The 25,102-nt window shown below is 47.8% G+C and overlaps 1 protein-coding gene across 2 annotated transcripts in view; it reads right to left on the reverse strand.

Moving 5' to 3' along the window:
• Window positions 1-5,235: 5,235 nt before the first annotated feature.
• BTBD11 (BTB domain containing 11) overlaps window positions 5,236-25,102 on the reverse strand; it is a 320,925-nt gene continuing 301,058 nt past the window's right edge. For both annotated transcript variants that reach the window (XM_039230475.1, XM_039230474.1), the window contains 4 exons: window positions 24,492-24,573; window positions 17,350-17,418; window positions 15,016-15,129; window positions 5,236-7,403 (listed from right to left, as the gene is read on the reverse strand). In XM_039230475.1, the coding sequence (XP_039086406.1) occupies window positions 7,194-7,403; window positions 15,016-15,129; window positions 17,350-17,418; window positions 24,492-24,573 (475 nt within the window). In that variant the 3' untranslated portion in view covers window positions 5,236-7,193. The remainder of the gene's footprint in view (window positions 7,404-15,015; window positions 15,130-17,349; window positions 17,419-24,491; window positions 24,574-25,102) is intronic.

Raw genomic sequence — 25,102 nt, forward strand, 5'->3', positions numbered from 1 at the left:
AGGAGAGATTGGTCGCTTTAAGCCATAGCAGGGAGGCGGGACCCGCACGCATGCTAGGCCTTCAGTAAACACCCCTGAAATAAATACATTTGATCTGGGCCGAAAGCAGACCAGGAAAAGAAAAGTGAAGGTAGAGAGGGGCTGTGTGTGAATAATTCTTTAGGCTTGTGTGACTAATAAACCCTCCACCTAGGAAAATATAATTTGAAATGATTTCCTCAGATGTTTTCTTTCTTTATTTATTAAAAAAAATTAACGTCTATTTTTGAGAGAGAGAGAGAGAGAGCGCGAGAGAGCGAGCGAGCGAGTGGGGGAGGGGCAGAGAGAGAGGGAGACACAGAATCCGAAGTAGGCTCCAGGCTCTGAGCTGTCAGCACAGAGGTCAAGGCAGGGCTCGAACCCACAAACCGCAAGATCATGACCTGAGCTGAAGTGAGACGCTCAACTGGCTGAACCACCCGGGTGCCCTCCCCGCAGATGTGTTCCTAAAATGTCTTCAAGGTCTGGGACAAAAGGAAAGGCTCATAACAACCCAAAAGGTTGAGATTCCAAACAGGTGACAAGACAAAAGCCACAGGTGAGTCTGGTAGCAGAAAGGGTTGGAGATGGATCTGACCTCCATACGTGACACCTTTGCTGTGGGAAGGGTGGGCCCTGCTTGGGCAGCATGAGCACCACCTAGATGCTTATTGTAAATGCTGAGCCACAAGCTGACCCAACCCTACTTAATCAGAACCTGCATTTCAACGAGATCCCCAATGATGGGCATATAGAGTGAGTCCGCAAAGCACTCCCCGAGACTCAGTGAGATGTTTGGAAAAGCCAGTCAGCGTGGAAGGACCTTACTGCACAGCTGAAAGACCATTTAGACCAAGTGAGACTGGTCACTGTACAGTTCCATTTATAGAATGTTCTCAAACTGGGGCGCCTGGGTGGCTTAGTCGGTTAAGCGTCCGACTTTCGCTTAGGTCATGATCTCGCAGTTCGTGGGTTCGAGCCCCGCCTCAGGCTCTGTGCTGACTGCCAGCTCAGAGCCTGGAGCCTGTTTCAGTCTGTGACTCCCTCTCTCTCTGACCCTCCCCTGCTCACGCTGTCTCTCTCTCTCTCTCTCTCTCCTAGAAATAAATAAAACATTTAAAAAATTAAAAAAAAAAAGAATGTTCTCAAACTGACAAAACTATAGAGGTGGAGCTCAGATCTGTGTGGCTGCCAGGGGCTGGTTGTATGAGAGCAGGAAGGGGATGGGTGTGGCTAGGAAGGGGTAGCACGGGCCACCTTTGTGGTGTAGAACAGTGATTGTGGTGGCAGTAAAATGGATTTATATATGTGATAAAATGGCACTGAACTGGACACATACATTGTTGACAATGCCACTTTCCTGGTTTTGATATTGTACTAGAGATACTTAAGGTGCAATCATTGGGCGGGGGGGGGAGTGGGTGACGGACCTCTCGGTACTATCTTTGCAACTTCCTGTGAATCTGTAATTATTTAGAAACAAAATGTGAAAAGAACAAAAAGGAGATGGTGGTCATGGGGCTATGACTTGGTGAGATGCATCCTCGTAATAAAACATCCTTGGAGCCTTGTTGTAAAGCTTTTACTGGGTTTCTTGCCTTTTTTACCCAAGACATCATTGTACTCTGAGCTCCCTTTTCCTAAGTTCTCCTGGATGCAATCTGGAATGTTCTATCACACTAAATGGTTTTAACGCAAGGTTCTGATACGTGAGCATAGCAAGAAAAGTGTGACATGTCCAGTCTAGGCTCACAGAACTTCAGCTCGGAAAGGCTTTCATTTAGAGTTGAGGAGACAGGTACAGAGTGGAGAAGAGGCATGGCCAAGGTCACTCGAGTAGCCGATGGCAGCAACAGGACCCGAGGCAGGATCCAGTGCCCAGTGCAGAGCCCCCACACCACTGCCCCCTCCCCCTGCAGCCCCCATCCCATGGGTTTGAGGTAGCATTAAAATTCAAAACTCATCCGAGGTTAACTCTGAACAGCAATATCCAAAGAATGCATCAACGACATCAGGGCATCTCTTTTAATTGCCTATTCACGCAGACAGATTGTCTTTTCATATTCGGAGCTAAACTTGGAGACACTTTCATAGGGCACTCGTTATCCCACAGCCTCATCAGTAATAGGGAACTAATGTGCAACGTGATTGCTGAGTACGAGTTCTATTTTTTCCTACCAAGCAGGAAGTTTAAAATCTGTGGGGTTATTTTTAAAGGGGGTGGAAAAAAAGGCATCAAACCAGCTTCCCAACGGTCCTGTCTGAAGGCACATGCTGCTTTAGTCACGGCACTGGCCAGGTTGGGAGGGACACAGGTGACGTGAAGTTTCACCAGGGGGATTTCTGGGTGGAGGGGTGGGGGATGAGTGTCCACACACTCAAGTGGCAGGAGAGGACGTGGGCTGGCTGCCAGTTTGATCACAGTGACCCTGGATTTTTCTGGAGTTGACATTCGGTGTTGGTCTACTTTGGGGATTTTTGGCTACTCACCTTCTCTTCATAGAGCTGTGGTCCTCAGCCCTGGACTAAGAGTTGGCCCAGTGGATCTGTCGCTGCTTGGTTATCTGTGGTACAGTCTTGGACTTGTGTCATATGAGTCACAAATGTGACTCTCATGTTCCTGAGTAGATGAGGAGTTTGAGGAGAGCAAATCCCCATACCTCTAATATTTAACAGGTACAGTAATAATGTGGAAGTATTTTTAGTACTAACATTTAGTGTCTATATGATAATACTTTGTATGAAATGTTTATAGTGCTTATATGAAAGAAAACCAAGTGGAACTTGGCTTCCACTGACTTAAACATTTCTTGACCACTCACTTTGTGTGAGGCACCATGCTAGGAACTAAAATTGCAATAGAGCTGTTTGCGGGGGAATTTCTCCACATCCCCTGGAACAAGTAGCACAGCCCTAGAGATCACACACCGCCGTGGGTTGGTGCAGCAGAATGGCCGCAGTAGAAAGTTCTAGAAACAAGGGAACAATTGTTAACCTTCCCTTCCTTGTGTGAATCGCCAGTTTCTCCCTCCCTCTATGGAGTCTTAGAAGTTTGGAAATCACTTTCTCTGCTCCTGTGTACCACCTGTGCAAAATGTCTCACTTAATCTTTCCAGAGACCCTGTTAGCAAGATATATATATATATCTTGTATATATATATACACACACACATATATATACATATACATATACGTATATGTATATGTATATATATATATATTTATTTAGAGAAAGAAGGGTCAGTGGAGGGGTAGAGAGAGGAGAGAGAATCCCAAGCAGGCTCCATGCTCAGTACTGAGCCCGATGTGGGGCTCGAACTCATGAACAGGGAGCTCATGGCCTGAGCCGAAAGTAAGAGCCGGACGCTTCACCGACTGAGCCACCCAGGTGCCCTGAAACCAATTTTTCAAAAGAGGAAAACTAAAACTAGACGGAGCGTGTGACTTGTCCAGTATCTCGGTGCTAGTCAGGGGCTGCACTGGCTTCGTCATGTGCAAGTTTCCAGACTTGCATCGAAGCCTGACGCCTGGGAATGGGTGAGCATCTCCCTGGCTTGAACCCTCCAGCCAAGAAGCCCAGGAAGCCGTCTTGGAAAGGCCTTCTGGTAGGGCCAGTCAGAGGGGGAGTTAGAAGTGGCGGGAAGTGGATGCTTCGGTGCCTGTCCACCTGGGACCCAAGCCAGCGACTGCAAGGCGCGGGGTGGAGGGACCGAGCCCTGAATTTGAAGAAGACAGAGAACCCAGGACCAGTGAAATAAAAGCATTTCTCAAACTGCCGTCTGGGGTCCTGACCCGACTACCCACCCTGCCAGCGCACGCTGCCTGAGGTTAGCGGAACGCAGCTCGGCCACAGAGCGTTGGCTGGACCACCCTGCGTGAGACAAGGCCCAGCTGGACTAACACTTTCTGCCTCGGGCTTTGCAGGAACAAACGAAACGTGAGCAGGAGGAACAGAGTCCCAGAACTACAGACTCTCAGGGGCGGAGATCTTAGAAGCCCTCCACCTAACTGGACCCTGACGTGTGCCTACACCATCTTCCAGCTTCTGCCTCCCATGATAGGAGCTCACACCTTGATCCCCGTTTTGGGTGCATGGGTGATATTTAAATACAATACAGAGAAGACCAATTACACGCGTGTGTTCTGGGGGCAGCAGAACCCAAGTCGAGGCCCTTGTGTTTATTCAAGTGGCTGCCCCCGTACCCTCCTTCCAGTTCCTCACTGTAACTAAAGCGGTGGAGGGAGCTTTGCGGCAGGCAGGTGGGCGCATCCTAACTCCCCCCAAGATGCTAAGGGCCTCAGATGCGACAGGCTTCCGAGGATCAAATGACAAAGCTGCCCATCGGACAAATAAAAGGCAAACGCGGCAGCAGACACTTTATCTTTGCAAAAGGAATAAATCAAATGGTGTACTCACCCTGAGGCTGCACACAGGGTGATGCACAAAAATAAATCGGCCTTCTGTTCTCCAGGCCTGATTCAGAGTTTTGGCTCCTGGCACACGAGTGCTTTGGTTGTTTCCTAAAGAAGAAATGGACCTTGCCTGCTAAGCAGGGGCCGGCAGTCATTCTCGGGAGGGCTCGTGATGGCAGCTGTCTGCAGGGCCTCGCTGGCCCAGGTCTCCCCATCCTGGCTTCCTGTAGTCCTTGTGGGTGAGCCAGGGGGATTCATCTCCACCCAGACCTGAGCTGGGCCCAGGCTGGATGAGGAGCCCAAGTGGATCAGGTGGGCACTTGATTTGACCTCAGTGATGACAATACCCAAGGGGAGAGCTGCTTGCCTTGCTGTGACCCCCACCCCAGAACGCTGCGCCGTCCACAAGCATTGGGTCATGCTGGCCCTTAATGGGAGCCACACCATGAGGGCAGAACTCGTTTTCCTCCATCTTCCCACCCCCACAAAGCTTCATCGAGGCACACAAATGGCAGCCAGAACCCTACTCTCTGCAGCTGAATTAGCTGCATTAGGCAAAGTGGTGACACCTGTTAAGTGCTCCATGGGCGGCACCCGGAGGTATGCACAGACCCAGGGGACTCGAGCCTGCACAGCCAACCTCTGGCTGACAGAGTGGACAGGTGGCGGCCCCTACCTTTGACCTCATTATCTTCATTTTCCTCGACCTTTACTGCACGGCCACATTTTCCAATCTTTCAACGGAACCAAGTTCTCAGGCTCCACCTGTTGAGTAAAGAGCTCACTCATACCATACACACGATGCACGGCTTGGGGAAATCATTTACTGACAGAGAAAGCACACCAAAGTAGAACAGAAGCCCGTCAGGAGTTGCCGCGGTACAAATCGGAAGCCCAGAGGCCCCAAACTAGCACTAGACATTCACAGGGGAAGTCAGTCGTGGTTAAGGGAACATCACACGGCATTTCTGAGGACACAGAGGAGGCGGGAGGCAGCGGTGACCCACGCACGTGCTGTGTGTATCTGTTAACTTGGACTCCTCTGAAGGCAGTTTTTTTTTTTTTCTTAAATCTTTCTTCCCTTCTTCATTCGATGGTAGGGCCTGCGGTGGTTTGCAAATGACCAAGTCGGAGAGAGGCCCTCATGTATCCAAATCACATAAGAGCCGATGTCATAGGTGGATGTGGCCCGTCACCCATGTAACTTGGCCTCGGTCCTGTGAGCAGTGGCTCAGGGAGCATGTACCACGGATGACAGCAGCTCTTTTAGAATCTGGGGTCTGTGCACAACTTCCCAAAGGCATGCTAGGAAATAGGTTTACCAATGTAACTTTGCCAACCCCAAAGGGCAAAAGTTATTCTCATTTCTATCTAGGTTTCGAAGGAAAGGACAAGAGAAAAAGGCAGCAACTCGAAAACTATTTGGAATATTGTGGCACTTCACCAATCTCTTTTGCTTATAATATATGGCAGAGCAAACAGAACCCCATCGATAGAAACTTTCATCCCTATATAGAGATAACCCTATGCTGTACACTCTCAGAATACAGAAAGAATCCTTCCTATCATACATATTTCATCTTTAAAAATAATCTAACATAGTCATATTCTCTGGCTAGTAACAAACTATTAACATCTTTTGAGAGTACAGAGAAAACTTTGGGATTCATAGTAAATTCTCGGACGTGCGCGCACCCCCCCACCCCCGATCAGCATCATCTATGAACACATTTCTGCAAAAGCATCCCAGAATCATTGTTAAAGGAAAGGAATATGTTACAGTTTCACCAAATGGATTTTTAGCAGAAGTGATGGAACATTTTTACCTTGGCAAAAATGAAGCACAAACAATGTTTCACTGGCTCGGGCCCATGCAGATGCATGTTTTGTTATGTGGGGCTGTCTTACTGTCACCCCGAAATCACAATTAGCATGCATGTTGTTTTCAGCTATTGAGTTAGAGATAATTATTGGCAGTGCACCTCTTTTGTGTAACCATGATCACTAAGGCAAGATTATTATTTCACTTTGTATAGAGTATCAGCAATATCTTGTCAGATGCATGTTTATACGGAATAGACCTGCGACTTACTGTTTTTTTTTTTTAAAAAAACAAAACTCAAAACACAGATCCCTAAACACGATTCAATTGAAAATGAACTGTTAAGCTTTTAGAAATAGATTTTAAACTACAAGGCTGCCCTGTTTTTGTTTTGTTTTGTTTTTTTATGAACATTTTAAAAAGTTCCCACCCCTAAAAATTTGCCAAATTGTTTCTTCGTTATTGGTAACAGTCTCACCAATTTGCTACCACGGTTGACTCTCGCTGAGCTGTAGCTACTAAGGTCCTTCATGTGAACACGATGCTCTTCGGGGTCGGAACAGTCAAGTTCTCCAACTGTCCACCTGCAACTTGAATGACCTTTACTCCTCAATTCATCCATTTGACAGTGGTCCCGGGAACGGGTGTTCAAATGCCCTGGGGGTGCTTTCGAATGGGGTTGGCTTAGCTGTCCCATGTTGACCTTCAAGCTCTGGACCCCGGTGCAAATCTGACCTGCAGACCAGTGCAATGTCCTTTGTTTCTCAACAGGAACACACGGGAGCTGAAATTGCTTATTCGAGAAAAGCTCAGGCAGTAGAGGCAGCTCCTTGGCCTAGCCAAAAACAGACGCCAGGTGAACTTTGTATGTGTTTGTTTGAAGCCAGTGCAGCAGAAGAACTGGAAAGTCCCCGGGGGACCGTTCCCTGCCCTGGACATTTCATACAACAGAACCTTTGGAGGATGACAAGTGGATTGACTGAATCCTGATGGCCAACGTCCTCTGTAAGTCCTGGAGCACATCCTGGCCCGTTCCTTCGCCATTTTTGTCATAGAGGAGTTGCTTGAATGCTTCGTTTTCAATGAGGACCATCATGTTTTTGAGAAAGTAGCCCTCGCAATACGCGGAGAGCTCTGTGACTCCAAGGAACTGTGGAGGGCGAGAGGAAGCAGGAGATGGTTATGTTTCTGCAACGCACCTGACTGCCTGCATTGCTAATAGTGGCGGACACCTATTAAGGCAGATTGACTGTAAAAACGGCCCTGATTCATTACCGTTTGCTGTATTCACCCTTGTGGGACAAGACTTGACAGCTTCTCTCACGAGAGGGCTGGAGTCCATTTCTTCACTGCTTGGCCTTGTGACTTGCTCAGGCCAACAGAACATGGAAGAAGTGAGAGATGCTGATTCTGAGCTATCTTCAAGTGGCCATGTGTGCACTTCGGCACTCTTGCTCAGAACCCTGCCTCCGTCACAGGAACAAGCCCTGGCTAGTCTGTTTGAAGGGTTAGCGGCTCCATGAAACTGGGTAGAGAGAGTGACAGAGCCCAGCCAGGGTCAACAAAGCCAAGCACAGATGACCAGCCAGCTAACTTCAGAAGCAAGACCCATAGAAACCAAAAGAAACTTCCAGCTTTCCCATTGACTCATGTGCTGAAGAAGTGCTTACTGTTTTAACCCCTGGGTTTTGCGGTTCTTTGCTGTGGCTGTAGATAACTGGCACATGAACAGAGTTGCAGAAACAGCTCTATGCTCCTGGAGTATTATTAATTAACTATTTGACTCTCACAGCAACCCCGAGTGGGTACTGACTACCAACTCCCTGCGTTTAGGGCAATGGTTCTCCACCAGGGGTGATTTTTTTGCCTCCCAGGGGACACTTGGAAAAGTCGGGAGATGGTCTGATTGTCACAACTGGGTGGTGGTGGTGAAGTGTGTACTATTGGCATCTAATGGGTGGAAGCCAGGGATGCTGCTAACATCCCACAATGCACAGGACAGACCCCACAGCAGAGAATCCGGCGGCTCAAGCTGGCAGTGCTGAGGATGAGAAACTGATCTACAGATGGGGTTCCTCACAGACTAAACCGATAAGGAAGGGATTATGTTGACCTAGCTCACTTTTATAAGCCCAAGCAGAGGGCTTAACAGATGGAAGACACTCAATAAGTATTTGCTGAATGTATGACTGAGCATTTAACACTCAGAGTAATGAGCTAACAGTGAACATTTACTGAGAACTTACAATGTGCCAGGCACCTTGCTAGGCACCTCATGTACATCAGCCTCTTTAATCTTCAACTTCCCTGAAGGCAGGCAGATTACTGCCTCCAATTTACAGATGAGACGACAGATAAGAGCATAAGTTACAAAAAGTCACACAGCGTGTCAAGGGCAGAACCAGGAATTGAACCCTTAAGGCTGTGTGCTTAACCATTAAGACACTGCCACCAGCCTGACACCATTAATCAGAGGGTAGGGATTTAGCCTCACATGTGTTTGGTGGAAGAACTCATGTTTGAAGTACAGAAGTAAATGTGGACATGGGAGTTGGCTGTCTTCACATCTTTTCTACAGTTTCCAAAGTCTCTCTATTGCAATGAACTAGATGCTCGGAAGTTCTTAAGCGCTCCTTGAGAAGATATCCTGCTGCTTTATTTAAATGTTGCATTATTTAAATTATCTTAATGCTGAATCATTCTTCTGAACTCTTTCTATCCTGTCCTTTAAACTAGAGATGTGGGGCACCTGGTTGGCGCAGTCGGTTAAGCACCTGACTCTTTTTTTTATTTTTTTATTTTTTATTTTTATTAAAAAAATTTTTTTTGTTTTATTTATTTATTTCTAGGAGAGAGAAACAGCGTGAGCAGGGGAGGGTCAGAGAGAGAGGGAGGCACAGAATCTGAAACAGGCTCCAGGCTCTGAGCTGGCAGTCAGCACAGAGCCCGACGCGAGGCTCGAACCCACGAACCGCGAGATCATGACCTAAGCGAAAGTCGGACGCTTAACCGACTAAGCCACCCAGGCGCCCCAAGCACCTGACTCTTGATTCAGCTCAGATCATGAACTCAGTGTTGGGCTCTGCGCTGAAAGTGCGGAGCCAGCCTGCTTGGGATCCTCTCTCTCCCCCTCTCTCTCAAAGTAAATAAATAAACATTAAAAAAATAAACCAGAGATGCACTTAATTGTTAGATGTGGAATGGTGGAATGATAATGAGGCAGTGCCAACAAGACTATGCTGGAATGAGCTGAACACCTGGATTTGAGCTGGGCTCACCCACCTCCCTGAATATGTGACCAGGGCTGGGTCACCTGGCCTCCAGCTTTAGGTGCATCATTTTCAAAATGAGAATTATGACGCCTGCATCCCAGACCTGTTGGGATGACTTATGGCATGATCCTGCCATTTGTCACACTTAGGAGAGGTAGGTTAGGGATGTAGTTAAGGGAGGGGCTTCTAGCTTCTGGGATCTTCCCCCCACCCCCGGCCCAGATTTACCACTACAGCCATTGGCTGTTGGGCAATTATTACCATCTTTCTTTGCCTCAAAACTCCTATCCATAAAATGGGGATGATGATGATACCTACTCAGCAGTCTGTTGTTGAGATTAAATGAGATAATGCACGGAGTGACAGGACAATGGCCAATTGTAGTCAGCACTCACTCAATGTTAGTTGGCATTATAAATGTAAACTACTTATAATTATCACTCTCCTTCTCACCAACTGATATCCAGGGACCTTCATGCACAAAGTAGGTGGCCAGGCTGGGAAAAAGGGGACGGACTATGTCTAAGGAACCTAGCCCAGCTAACCAGCCCGTAGAAGGACCAAGCTTGTAACCATGAACTCACTGACACCATTCATTGAGCCAATGGCAACTTTATGCACAAAAACCACGTGCAACCTTGGGCGAGTCAAATCACTTTTCTGTGCCTCAGCTTTCCCAGCCACAAAATGAATGGCATGCTCTTCACTGCATTTAGGAAGTAGACACACCAGGTAAATACGTGGTCTCTGAGAGACTTAGGCATGGTGAGGTTTATCAGGTGAGAGGGCTTGTTACCATCCAGTGTTCCCATAGCTGCACAGTATCCTCGAGTTGGGAGAGATCTTAGGAAAGCTTTCATTCTGTCAACATGAACCCTGCTCTTAGAGTCACAGAGTACAAGTCCTCATTGTACAGCTGGGGAAACTGAGGCTCAGAGTTGCCTATCTTTGATTCTGTGGACACAGGGAGCACCCCCCTTGACCACCCCTGGCCACTCGCTTTGTATATAAATATCACTCATCACAAGTAAGTCTAAGTGGAGAACAATAAGCACAATAAATACTTACATTTATATTGGGTGATATTTACTCAATGGTGACTACACATCAGACCCTTGCCTACCTCCACACAACTAATGACTGACAGAACTGGGGTGGGAACTCTCATCTCCTATGCCAGTGATTGTTGACAAACTACAGGACAGTGGGCAAAACTTGGCCCACTACCTGTTTTTGTAAATAAAGTTTTATTAGAACAAAGTCGCATTGGGGCGCCTGGGTGGCTTAGTTGGTTAAGCGTCTGACTTTCGCTTAGGTAATGATCTCGCGGTTCGTGGGTTCGAGCCCCGCGTCGGGCTCTGTGCTGACTGCCAGCTCGGAGCCTGGAGCCTGTTTCCGAGTCTGTGTCTCCCTCTCTCTCTGACCCTCCCCTGCTCACGCTGTCTCTCTCTCTCCTAGAAATAAATAAAAAAAATATTAAAAAAAAAAGAACAAAGTCGCATCCATCATTTATGCATCGTGTGTGGCTGCTCTTGCGTTACTACAATGACTATATGGCTTGTGTGAAAACAGAAAATGTTTGCTGATCCCTGTCCTAGACTAATTTTTTCAAGGGAAGAGATCATGTCTTACCAATTTCTTATTATATTCTGATGAATACAGTTCCTGGTAAGTAGTGGGTGCTCAAAAAACACTAATGAATGGATCCCTAGGTTTCTAAACCTGTGTTCTTTCTAGCACAGTGCACGGTTGGGCTTACTGCATTAGCTTAGGTTCAATCTGATGAACCAGCCTATTCTTTTTCTCAGGTTGAAAGGGCCATCAGCAGCTTCAAGGCCCCTTTTCTATGACAATAATTTGGGACAGCTTTGCCAGGAAAAAAAAAGATGGTTAAGCCATGCATTTATGGGATGGGCTTTTCATCTGTAGAAAATTCCACAGCTGTCTCAAACAGTTAGATGTAGCAGTGAGGTGATGTTGCCAAGGGCTTATTGATGTTTGGAACACTTTTATTAGCATATAAACCCCTGTGTTTCCTGGGGTTCTGAACCAAGAGTTGGTTTTTCTTTTCTGTTTTTACTAAACTGGCCTTGATTTGCAGTACGATCCGCCAGGAATAGAATCCACATGCATGTGATCATTAGTGGTGTTGCAGTCTCTGTCGCACAGGGGAAGCAGCATATAGAATGGGGAAAGGGCAGGGGCTGGCTGGCTTTGCCTTGTCCTCTATGCAAATATCACGGAAGGCAGACTTTTGCATTGGAAACATACCAGGATGTGGCCGGGGAGGCCGAGGCAAAGTCTAGTGTCTGTAAAATGCAGAGCTCTGGCTGCAAAGGTACATAAGCAAATGGAGCAGCTCCCTGGCATAGGTAGTCAAAGCCTGTAGCAGTAATATATTCCCAGCCTGGGCTCATCTTGCATCAGGCTGCATTATTAAATAAGATAGCTACGGGAGCTGCCTGCCAAGGAGCCTGAAAGTGATTAAAATGGATTGCTGTCAACATGACAGGCCATGGCAAAGCCACTTGTGGATGTTGGGTTCACAGGGCAATTTGAGTGTCTGTGGCCAGGAGAGGACCGCAAGATTAATAATCAGGCTCTTTCTTGGGTAGAGAGCAGTCTCTGGATGCTTTTCTGTAAAGTACTTCGTTTAAGATTAGAAAAAAAGTGCTGTGTCCTGAGAGCCCAGATTTTGGTAAAATCCTCACTTAACCAAAATACACAGTGTGTGTGTGTGCGTGTGTGTGTGTGTGTGTGTACACATGCACATGGGCATAGTAAATAGCCTGTAGGTTTTGATTTACTGATGACCAATGAGAAGATCTTTTCTGCATATCAATGATTATTGCAAATATTTCAGCCATTTATTAGGCCGGATAAAACACAAAGGTAAGAACTTGGGAGTGGTTTGGGGTAAGACAAATCTGGGTTTACCCTTCTGGGTACACACCCCAAAGAACTAAAAGCAGAGACTTGATCATGTATTTGTCCTTCTGTGTTCAAAGCGGTATTGTTCACAGTAGCCAAAGGATGCAAACCACCCTAAGTGTCCACAGACAGATGACTGGATAGACACAATGTAATCTCTCCATACAGTGGGATATTATTCAGTCTTAAACAGAAATGAAATTCCGACGTTTGCTACAGCACGGATGAACATTGGGGGCACTGTGCTACCTGAAACAAGCCAGTCACAAAGGGCAAGTACTACATGATTCCATTTATCTAAGGTCCCTAGAGTACTCGAGTTCATAGAGACAGAAAGTTGAATGGTGGTTTCGAGGGGCTGAGGGGAAGGGAAATGAGGAGTTAGCATTTTGTAGGTACCAAGTTTCAGTTTGGGAAGATAGAAAGTTCTGGAGATAGACAGTGCTGATGGTGTTACAACAATGTGAATGCTCTTAATGCCACTGAATGGTACACTTATAAATGGTGAAAATAGTAAATTTCATGTTATGTGCATTTTGCCACAATAAAAAAATCTCCATAGTAGCTGTGTGACCTTAAGCAAGTTCCTTCCCCTCTCTGTGCCTCAGTTTCCTTATTATGAGACTAATGATAGCATTTACCTAAAAGGGTTGTAGTGAGCATTAAAAAAGAAGGCGTAATACACAAAAATAAATTCAAAATGGATGAAAGACCTAAATGTGAGATGGGAAACCATCAAAATCCTAGAGGAAAAAACAGGTAACAACCTCTTTGGCCTCAGCCACAACAACTTCTTACTCAGCATGTCTTCAGAGGCAAGGGAAATAAAAGCAAAAATGAACTATTTGGATCTCATCAAGATAAAACCCTTCTGCACAGCAAAGGAGAAACAATCAACAAAACTAAAAGGCAGCCAACAGAATGAGAGAAGATATTTGCAAACGACATATTCGATAAAGGGTTAGTATTAAAAATCTATAAAGAACTTACCAAACTCAACACCCAAAAAACAAATAATCCAGTGAAGAAATGGGCAGAAGATATGAATAGACACTTTTCCAAAGAACACATCCAGATGGCTAACAGACACATGAAAAGATGCTCAACATCACTCATCATCAGGGAAATACAAATCAAAACCACACCTGTCAGAGTGGCTAAAATTAACAACTCAGGAGAGATATTGCCAAGGACGTGGAGAAACGGGCACCCTCCTACACTGTTGGTGGGAATGCAAACTGGTGCAGCCACTCTGGAAAACAGTGTGGAGGTTCCTCAAAAAATTAAATATAGACCTACCCTATGACCCAGCAATAGCACTACTAGGAATTTATCCAAAGGATACAGGTGTGCTGTTTTGAAGGGGCACCTGCACCCCAGTGTTTACAGCAGTGCTATCAACAATAGCCAAAGTATGGAAGGAGCTCAAATGTCCATCAACTGATGAACGGGTAAAGAAGATGTGGTTTATGTATACAACAGAATACTACTCGGTGATGAAAAAGAATGAAACCTTGCCATTTGCAACAACATGGACGGAACTGGAGGTTGGTATGCTAAGTGAAATAGTCGTAAAAAGACAGATATCAGATATCACAGGTTTTCACTCATATGTAGAATTTGAGAAACTTAACAGAGACCATAAGGGAAGGGAAGAAGGCAAATCATAAAAGACTCTTAAATCCAGAGAACAACAAACTGAGGGTTGATGGGGGTGGGGGTTTGGGAGGGGCAGGAAAAATGGGTGATGGGCATTGAGGAGGGCACTTGTTGGGATGAGCACTGGGTGTGGTATGTAAGTGATGAATCATGGGAATCTACTCCTGAAGCCAAGACTACACTATATGTTAGCTAACTTGACAATAAATTATTTAAAAAACACAGCAGGTGTAAAATGGCTCCTAGCACAGGCGCCTGCGACTAAAAGGGCTTGTTGAATGTTGGCGTAAGACAGAAAACAAAATCTCAAATGCAACCTCAGTTTTCACGATGAGCAATGGGAGCGTAATTCATGTCAGTTGTCACTCGACAGAGCAGTGGAAGTGGGAGACGTGTCTTGAGCTCCAGTTACCAAAAAGAAGACTTTTTTGTCTTAGTTTAATTCCTGATCTCAACTCATTTCATTGTTTCTTCCTAGCAAATGCTAATCTTCCCATCCTGAGCACGGGAAACAAAATAAAATGGCACCTAGACCAATTATTTGAATTCTCTTGGTCCCAGTATCCCTACGTGTGAAATGAATTGGAGGAGATCAGCAATTCCCGAAAACTGGAGTCACGACTAGCCTTAGGACTGAAGTCACGACAGTAGCCTAGGGAGCTTGTTAAAAATACAGATTCCTAGATTCCACTGCAGAGACCATTGGGGTTGGGGTGGCTAAACACATTCGGAACTCTCCCTAGGAGATTCTGATTAGTCATGGAGGAATGCAGGGGTGGCTCAGCCTGGAGCGAGCGGCCAGCACTAGCTCTCTGCCCTGACTCTGTGTCTGTGAAGGAAAAGCCTCACCCACTTCAGTACGCGGCGGATGCTCAGGGCAGCCAGGGTGGGACTGATTACCTTGGCGTGGTTGTAAATATCCACACAGTTGTCGGTATTGATGCTCTTTGCGCAGATAATCTCACAGTGTCGCTGCAAAGCCTCCAGCTGGAAAAATTTAGCAGCAGACAGAAGCTAAAAACCATAAAAAGAGCCCGTTAGTGGCTGAGAGGTGGAAATAAATGGATGACAGTCATGGGACAAATCCTCATCTTCGGCAGAAGTGTCCCAAGTAGAAGGGCCGGGAATACAGGCATCGGTAATGTCACTTTAAAGCCCAAAGGAAACACTAAACACTAAGACACAGTGGTCGAACTCTGTTGCGGGGTGTGTGTGTATGTGTGTGTGAAGATGTCAGAGGAGAGGGGGTTGAAGTGAACCAGATTCACATCTATTCTAGCAGCGGGTCAAGCAAAAATGCCTGAAGTTGTTACGTCCAGAAATAAGGGCGAACACCATTAGTCAGCAAGATGGATATCAGCGCGGTTCACTCCCTCTGTTCATCCAGGTGTCCACACAAATGTCCCCCCAGAGAAACCTCCCAGGCCACCCTGCCTCAGGTCACCTTCCTCTATCACTGTCTGCCCTTCTTATTCTGTCTTAGTTTTCCTTAGAGCCCTCCCCTCACCAGATATGATGTCATGCCTGTTGCCCTCAGAGAGTGCATGAGGGCAGAGATCTCTGTCCCTTTGCATCAGTGCTGTAGCCTGGCCCTAAGGGTTTAGACGGGTTGCCTTTGGGGAAACGATGGGGGTGTGGGAGCTGGGGGGCCTGGGTGAGCTCCTTTTTGTGATAACCTCTTCTTAGTATTATTTACATAATTTACATGTATGCTCATTATTTTGACTTTAAAATAAAAATAAATGTTACATTTGTAGCAACATGGATGGAACTTGAGGGTGTTATGCTGAGCAAAATAAGTCAGGCAGAGAAGGACAAATACCATATGTTTGCACACATAGGTGGATTAGGGGGAAGTTAACGGAGGACGAAGCGGGAGAAGAAGGGGAAAAATAGTGGGGGAGAGGGAGGGAGGCAAACCATGAGAGACTCTTGAATGCTGAGAACAAACTGAGGGCCCATGGGGGTGGGGGAGAGGGGAAGGGGCGTGAGGGGCATGGGGGAGGGCACTTGTGGGGATGAGCACTGGGTGTCATATGGAAAGCAGCTTGACAATAAACTATAAAAAAAAATAAATAACCAAAAAAAAATAAAGTAATATATGGAGTAAAAAAAAAATAAAAATAAATGTTACAGAAGAGACTGCGTCCTCAGATGGTAGGTTGGTCCAAAGGTAGAGAAGTGTGAGACTAGTGCTCCAGAGAGGCAAAGGAGTAACTGTGGCTGGACGGGTGGGGATGACCAGGAACGGGTTCTCGGAGTATGACGGGAAGGATAAATGGGCTACACAGTGAACACACAGCCCTGGCGGCGCTCACCAAGTGCCAGGCAGTGTCGTAAGCACCTTATTAAACACAGAAACGCTTACAATCTAAAAAACCCAATGAGATAGATAGTTATTCCCATTTCCAGGTAAGGAAACTGAGGCTGAGAGAAGTTAACTAACATGTCCAAGAACACACAGCTCAGAAGGGGCGTAACCTGGATTTAAACCCATTTTGTTTCCGAGTCTGTGTTTTAACCACGGTGTGGGGTCACCTTTTGAACGACTGGTAGTGCTCTGACATCTCTAATCAGCCAGGCACCCTGGACGTCATAGACCCTGGCTCCTTTGTTCAGGATTACTGGAGTCATCTTGGCTTCCCGTTCAAAGGTTCCTGTTTTGAAGAGGAAAACCAACAAGGGCTCCAGGTTTAGGAAGGAGCAGGTATTCTTGGCCTTGGGCAGAAGGGAGCAGAAACGAGGCCCCTGGATTAGGGAGGGGAGACAGCGGAACAGTGACGTAGACAGCTGATGGGGGAAGCCAAGGAGCCTCAGGAAGGAGTGAGGTCGTCCTCAGCCCTTCTAGTCGGCTACTGGCTTCTGCATCAGCAGACGCACCGTGATCTGGGGAATGTTTTCCAATGACAGAAGTCACCAAGGATAGCTCCTGGCGACGGTATTTGAGCCCTAGCTGTGCCTAGGGTTAGTCTCAGCTTCCTCAGCAAACTTCCTTTACCCCACCCCCAAAGCCAACTAAAACTGGATTTCACGGAGCTGCTACTACAGGTGCATGGAGCACCCTGGCCTTCCGGAAGGGGCTCTGATGAGAAGCCCTTGGGAGGCAGGACCCCAAAACCTGCACCCAAGCAAAAACCCAACACAGGTCCCCCCAGACACCGCCAACACCTGCCAGTGACAGTGACCTGAGTTTACAGTAGAGCCACCCACCCAACGACACGACAGATTCCTTACCTCCATTATCTCGTTGTTTTTAATGAGAAGTGACTCCGGGCCACCGTAGTAGAGATACTGCATAACCAGCTGGAAGAAAGGACACAGCGAGCAAAGCGTCAGTCGGTGTCAACACCCAGACACCATCATCTTACAGCCGGGCAGTCTGTGGGTCCCCCTAGGACACCTGTCCCCAGTGCGGCCATTCCTGCTTGATTGCTGGGTTATAGGCTTTCCACTTAGGATGCTTCTCCTGGCTGGATGCTTTTCCTTATGGCATGCTGAAATTTGTCTCCTTGTGATTCTGCCGGGTCTCAAGTGCATGCCCAGCATCACATTAAACAATTCTGAACAATCCTCTGAACGAGATGGCAGTCTCAGCTTGTCTTTCCACCTCCCACACCATCAGGCTGCCCCCAAACATGCAGTTTAAGGAACCCATACTAGAGGCTGTTTCCGTGGAAGCATGGCCCAGCTTGACTAGAATATTCTTACTTAAGTCGCAGAGGGTGACTCTGGGCTACCATGAACCACCTGCTCCTTATTATAGCTTGATAAGATCCGGGATGAAGCCGTTAGGGGTCCACGGTTTCAATGTTTCACTGATGGTGTGAACAGTCTGAGCCAGGCTGTTCTTTGTCCGTGTGATTCAGGAGGCCTGAATGGTGTGCAAAGTCCCAGAGCTTTGCAGATTGGTGCCCCTCTAGAGTGAGGCCCCCAGATGTGTAGAACTGTCACCACCTCCCACAAAGCTGTTAATTTTTTTTAATTATTTTTAAAAATTTTTATTATTTTTTAATGTTTACTTATTTTAGAGGGAGACAGAGTATGAGCAGGGGAGGGGCAGAGAGAGAGAGAGGGAAACACAGAAGTGGAAGGAGCCACTAGGTTCTGAGCTATCAGCACAGAACCCAATGTGGGGCTCGAACCCACAAACTGCGAGATCGTGACCTGAGCTGATGTCAGATGCTTAACCGATTGAGCCACCCAGGTGCCCCAGAGCTTTAATTTTTTAGGTGGTGGACATGGTCTTTTCCACCACTGTCTTCTGCCTGCCTTATGACACCTGGACTATACCTGCCTCGACCCACGGCAGCTGTGCTGGAAACATCTGTAGACTGGTTACATCCCATCTTTGGGCACTTGTAAAATGAGACGCTGGGGCTGGGCTGTCCTTTACGGTCCCGTCAGGCTCCAATGGTCTGTGACGGCAGACCATTAAGAGCAAGGACCCTGCACTCCAGCTGCCTCAGTTTCTGAGCAGGCCCTGCCGCTTAAAATATGAGGGACTTGAATTAACTTAGTTTCTCTGTGCCTCAGTTTCATCATCTGTAAAGTGGGGATGACGTTATCTACCTCATGGGGTTGTGAAGAGGATTAAATGATATGTAACAGGCTCAGCAGGGGCCTGACACGTGGCAAGAACTGAGTAAATCTTAACTCTTCAGTGTCCTCTGAGCTGGAAAAATCTTTGTCCAGGAGCACTCTGCTGCGTACTGCCACGTTTTTACTCAGGGCCATTCGAGGCCCTTTGTGTCGGATCTCAATCTCTCTTTTGCATGTGTGTTTAAAAGCGATCTTTTTTTAAAAAAAAAAAAACATGTTTACAGCTTTATTGAGATCTATTTAAAAAAAAAATTTTAACGTTTATTTATTTTTGAGACAGAGAGACACAGCATGAGCTGGGGAGTGGCAGAGAGAGAGGGAGACACAGAATCCAAAACAGGATCCAGGCTCTGAGCTAGCTGTCAGCACAGAGCCCCACGTGGGGATTGAACCCACGGACCGCGAGATCATGCCCTGAGCTGAAGTCATATGCCTAACCGACTGAGCCACCCAGGCGCCCCTCTATTTTACACAATGCAAACTGCATCCATTTAGAGCATACAGTTCGGTGGTTTTTAGTATATTCACAATGTCATGCACTCATCACCACTATCTAATTTTAGAACATTTCTAACATGCCCAGGAGAAGCCTTGTACCCATTACCAATCAGTCTCATTTCCTCCTGGGCCTGTCCTGACAACCACGATGGATTCGCCCATTCTGGACATTTCCTATCAATGGGCTCATACAGCACATGATCTGGCTTTTTGTGTCCGGCTAATGACACTTAGCATAATGTTTTCAATGTCCACACTTGCTGTTAGGTCTCTCTCCTACGTTTTTTTTTTTTTTTAAGGTTTCATTTATTTCTGAGAGAGAGAGACAGCATGAGCAGGGGAGGGTCAGAGAGAGAGGCAGACACAGAATCTGAAACAGGCTCCAGGCTCTGAGCTGTCAGCACAGAGCCCGACGCGGGGCTCGCACCCACAAACAGTGAGATCATGACCTGAGCCGAAGTCGGACGCTCAACCGGCTGAGCCGCCAGGTGCCCCTCTCTCTTACATTCTTTATTGACGAACAGTGAACCACGTATTGTGTATCCATTCAGCACTGAGGGACATCTGGATCGTTTCCACGCTTTTGCTGTTATGAATTCTGCTGCGAATCAATGTACTTTTCCAGATCTCGGTCACTCAAGCCTTCTCTCATCCTAATCTGGACAACATCTGCCTTTTATACTCTGACTGCTCCCAACCACTTGCCTTTAACAGAACCTACCCCCTTCTCTTTCAGTCCCGCACTTTTGCCCATGCTGTTCCCTCTGCTTGGATGCCCTTCCCTTCTTCTCTATCTGTTGAACTAGGCCTCCTCTTTTGGGCTCTAACTCAGTGGGCATATCTGTGAGCCTTCTCACGTCTCCTAGCCGTAGCCCCTGGCCGGCCACACGTCACCCACAACTGCAGTGTTTCCTCCCACGAGAGCTGGATGGGACAGTCTGTGTCTTGTCCCTTTCTGCAGTCTCGTGCCTCGCACAACGTCTGCGCTCAGCGAGCTCTTTAAACAGGAACACGAGCCCTCCCCTCCTCTTTTGTGTTTGAGTCTCCCAAGTACTGACTTTGGGTTTCAGTGGCCACCCGCCTGTCACAGAGTGGGTGGTGCATCGATGGTGATGGCAGAGGTTTTGTGAAATGATGACACCCTCCCCTCCCTCATCCTGATGGGCCACAGGCCTCGAGAATACCATGTCAGTGAATGGTGGGATCCTGGACTCACAGCCCTCCCCCCCCCCCTCTCTTTTATAATGGCCAAACCAATAAGGACAGCACTACGAGCCTTGAGCCTCGACAATAACTCTCCCGAATCCGGGGGGCCTCTCCATTTACAAAGCGCTCCTCCATCACGTTAGCTCATTCATTCAAGGTCGGGCTGTTGACTTAAAATGCTGTTCCTTAGCAGACGCCGATCCTGGGGCTAATGGGATTTAAATTGGGCTGTCCCTTGCCACCGTCAGACTCTGCCAACACGAGCCTTTTCTGCAAAGGAGTGGGTGAAACGAACCCTTATGAGGCCAAAGGGCCTGTTTATGGAGTTGTTTTCCTTGGCAGCTGTGAACCCGCACTAAGCCGAGACTTAAACGGCGTTCAGAGCCTCGCGGGGGGGGGGGGGGCACTTCCACAAGCAGCCCCAGCTGCGTCCGGCTCTTGCCTGCGTGTGATGTTAAACAGCCTTGCGGGGAGGAAACTCGGAGCAGTCTCATTTACTAAAAGTCTTCTGTCAGCATGGAAGTGAAGTGAGCAGGCCCCTGGGAGCCCTCTTCTGGGTCAGATTCAGCCCTCGTTGCCCTATTTCAAGCCACAAATGAGGCTTTTCTTTTATGGGGAAGGGGCCGGCACACAGAGAGGTCCCCGGGGCCTGCTAAATCTTCCCAACTCATTACAGTAACTGGAGGCTAATGTGGCCAGGAAACCTTCCCCAGGCAAAAGCAATTACAGGTCTTGGATTCCTCTGGGGCCACGCTTTCCCACATAGGTCTCTCATTCAATGAATCTGCACAGCAAACATCTATTGACTGCCCACTATAAGGTTCTTATTACAGGAACCTCCCCAATTAGTTACAGGCTTTATGGCAAGAGTGGCCCCCCCTTTGCGAGCACACAGGAAAGCTGGGGTGGGGTATGCATTTTCCAGCACTTAGTTCATACTCAAACTCTAATGGGCCTATGATTCTTTCCTCAGGGCTGGGTGATTTTTTCCTGGGGGGAGGGCCCAAGTCCCTGCAGTTGCGGGGCAGCTAAGAGATCAGGTCTGGGAGTCAGCCAGGCCCCGGGTCTGAGCCTCGGCTTGGCTGTGATGAGTAGCCGGAGCTGGGGCCACTACCTCCCTCTCTCTGGGTCTGTGTCCTGGCTGTAAGGTGGGAGAAGAGCTTCCCGGAGGGGTGGCTGGGAGGGCTGAAGATGATGTACAGCAGTGGTTCTCAGAGTGGGGCCGCTGGACCAGTAGCATCAGCATCACCTGGGCTCTTGTAAAAACTATAAATCCTCGGGCCCTGCCCTAGGCCTATAGAATCTGGGACTCTGGGGGGTAGGGCCTGGGACTCTGCATTTCAACAAGTTTTGTGTTTTATCAAGCAAGCCCCTCCGTCCCCTGCCCTGGAGATTCTGGTGCGTGCTAAAACTTGATCCACTCTAGTGCAGAGCACTGCTTCTCCACCTTGACTGCACGCTGGGATGATGGCGGCCACTCCAAAATACAGATGCCTGAGCCCCAGCCCACCTTCTGATTGGTGGCCTGGGTGCCGGGACTTTTCAAAGCTCCCCAGGTGACTCCAATATCCAGCAGAGGCTGAGAAGCACCAGCTTTGAGCCTGACACATAGCTGATGCTCAAGAAATGGGCACTGTTATGGGGCGCCTGGGTGGCTCAGTCGGTTAAGCGTCCGGCTCTTGGTTTGGGCCCAGGTCATTATCTCATGGCTTCATGGGGCCGAGCCCTGCATTGGGCTCTGTACTGACAGTGTAGAGCCTGCTTGGGATCCTCTCTCTCTCTCACCCTTTCTCTCTGTCCCTCCGCTGCTCTCACTCCTCTCTCTCTCTCTCAAAACAAATAAACTTAAAAAAAGAAATGGGTGCTGTTCTTATCACTGTTCCCCCGTAGAAAGGGTATTCTAGAACCAATCATCCAGGCTTCGGCACCAGGCGGACGGGGCTCCAATCCTGGCTCTGTCACTAAAGTAGCACTAAGACTTGGGGCATGGCATTGAAATCTTCTGAGCCTCAGTTTCTTCATCTCTAAGAATGGCAAGAAGCATCCAGATAACCATGTGCAAGCAGAGGTTAGTGCCTCATTCACAGCTGGAGCCCCATAGAGGTTTCTTCACCGCCCTCTCAACCCTAGTCCTACAGCAAAGCAGCAGTTTCATGGAAAATTTCCAACCCAAAAGCCACCACCATTCCAGAAAGGGCTGTGGCCACTTTGCTCTCTGTAGAAAATGTGGTGAGGAGTTGGGGTGAAAGGCTGGGCCTGGGGGCATGCCAGCTCCCTGGTCCCATGCTGGGGGTCCAGCTTCCTCTCTGCCACCCCCACCCCAGTGGGATGGCTCCCCAAGACTGGTCTTGTCCCTGGAAACCTCTTTCATCCTGTCCCCAAGGCTCAGTCCATAGTAACCTACTCTACAGGGTCTTGTGCTTAGTGGGGAGATGGTCTGCCAGTTATGGGTTAGAAAAACAACCACCACTTAAAAATTGCCAAGTTGAGGGGGGCCTGGGTGGCTCAGTCAGTAGCTGTCTGACTTCAGCTCACGTCGTGATCTTGCGGTTTGTGAGTTCGAGCCCCGCGTTGGGGTCTGTGCTGACGGCTCAGTGCCTGGAGCCTGCTTCCGATTCTGTGTCTCCTTCTCTCTGCCCCTCGCCTGCTCATGCTCTGTGTGTCTCTCTCTCTCAAAAATAAATAAACATTAAAAAAAAACTGCCAAGTTGTCCTACTTGTTAATCTCTGCAAGAACCTGTGACATAGATAGAGGTGATATTGTTTAACTTGTTAAAAACTAAGAAAATGAGGCTCAAAGAAGAGTGCCTTACCCATAGTTATTTGGGAAGGATTCTTTTTAAGTTTCAACATAACCAAAGAAATGCCTTTCTAATGGTGGAGATGCAGGTACTTCAACTTTAGGGGCTAGTGTGAGGGCATGATGGCTTCCCGGCAGCCCTCTGGACAGCAGGATCTGGGGGGCTGGGGAAAAGCCACCATCTGGCCTTTCTTCTCACTTGGCTCATCCTGAGTGGTCCCAGTGCGTCTTCTCAGTCTCCAATATGTATTAAGACCTGGCTGAATACACTGATAATCACTTTCCCTCAAACACACTCCATGACTTCCCACTTTTGTCCATTTGTTTATGCTCTTCCACACCCCCCCCCCCAGTACCCCCTTTCTTACCCACCAGATGAGCAAACCAAGGCTTAGAAAGGTTGGTGATTTGCCCATGGTCATGCGATAGATACCAACTTTAACAGGAGAATGCAGCATTTCAGTCCTGAACTGCGGCTCTGTCCTTCCGAGTCCAGATCGGGAGCCTGCCCCCCCGGCCCCATTATCTCTGAGTTGTCTCAACAACCCTCTTAGGGCATGAATCCCCCAGGGGCCTGCCTGAGTCTTAGCCACTCTTAGTGCGCGCTCGGAACTCCATCCAGGGCCCCACTTCCTGAACTGAACCGCAGGAAGCAAGGTCCTGTTCAGGACCCCACAGATCCCACCCCCAGGTTGCCCACGTCAGCCCCCTGACCCTGGCGGGTGGAAGGACAATCTTTAAAAGTCCACTGGCTCCTGATCACACTAGGCTGAACCATGGTTCTGGGACTTCATCCTTGCTGTTTTCTGCCTGGAATCTTCTAACCCCCTTTTAAGCCCCAAGCCTTCCTATGACTTCCTAACTTCTCCCCAGCCTTCACTATTCTAACTGACACCTCGTAGGAGACCTTCTCCAACTTCCCTGGTCCTGGCTGTCACAGCACATTGCCTCCCCGCCCCCTGCTCACACCTCCCCACATTATATTGTAAGTGACTAATTACTCAGTTACCCACTCTAGACTGTGAGGCCCCAGGGGAGGAATGTCCTTTATCCTTGTGTCCCCAGGTCCCAGCAGAGTGTGAGGCATATAGTAGGTGCTCAACTAATGCTGTAGGGATTAAAAGATCGTAAACCGGAGGGGCTGTAAAGGAGGGGCCCAGAGTGCAGGAAATTGATGATTCTGAAGTGGCTAACCCACAGGTGGATGACTGCAGGGACTCCCCTGTGCCCTGTGTCCACCAGCACAATGCCCTAGGTCACAACAGGGGCTCACCTGAAAGATGGGGTACTTCACGTAACCGATCTCTATGCAGGTGCTGTCATTTGTTGGTTTGCTGGAGAGGAGCGCTTTGAACCTGAACAAGAACACAAGAAAGGAGATAAAAAGACCCACAAACGCATCCATAGTTTGTGAGAAATTCCACTGTCTAATGAGAGAAATATGTAACATTTTGTATTCTCCCCACTCTGAAATACATCGTCAATACACCCACCGATGTCATAATGCAATGCCACCCCAGTAGGAGACCATAATCAAATCTGAAGTTACAACTGTTTTTTTTTTAATTTTTTTTTTTTTAGGGGGCATCTGGGTGGCTCAGTTGGTTAAGCGTCTGATTTCGGCTCAGGTCATGGTCTCACGGTTTGTGGGTTCAAGCCCAACATCAGGCTCTGTGCTGACAGCTGGGAGCCTGGAGCCTGCTTCAGATTCTGTGTTTCCTCCTCTCTCTCTGACCCTCCCCTGCTCATGCTCTATCTCTCTCTGTCTCTCTTTCTCTCTCTCAAAAATAAATGTTAAAAAAATAGAAAACTATTATTAAAAAAATAAATGAATTATTTTTTTAGGGGCACCTAGGTGGCTCAGTCAGCTAAGCATCAGACTTT

Source organism: Hyaena hyaena, unplaced genomic scaffold, assembly GCF_003009895.1.
Source record: "Hyaena hyaena isolate Hyena2069 unplaced genomic scaffold, ASM300989v1 scaffold_46, whole genome shotgun sequence".
NCBI lineage: Eukaryota > Metazoa > Chordata > Mammalia > Carnivora > Hyaenidae > Hyaena > Hyaena hyaena.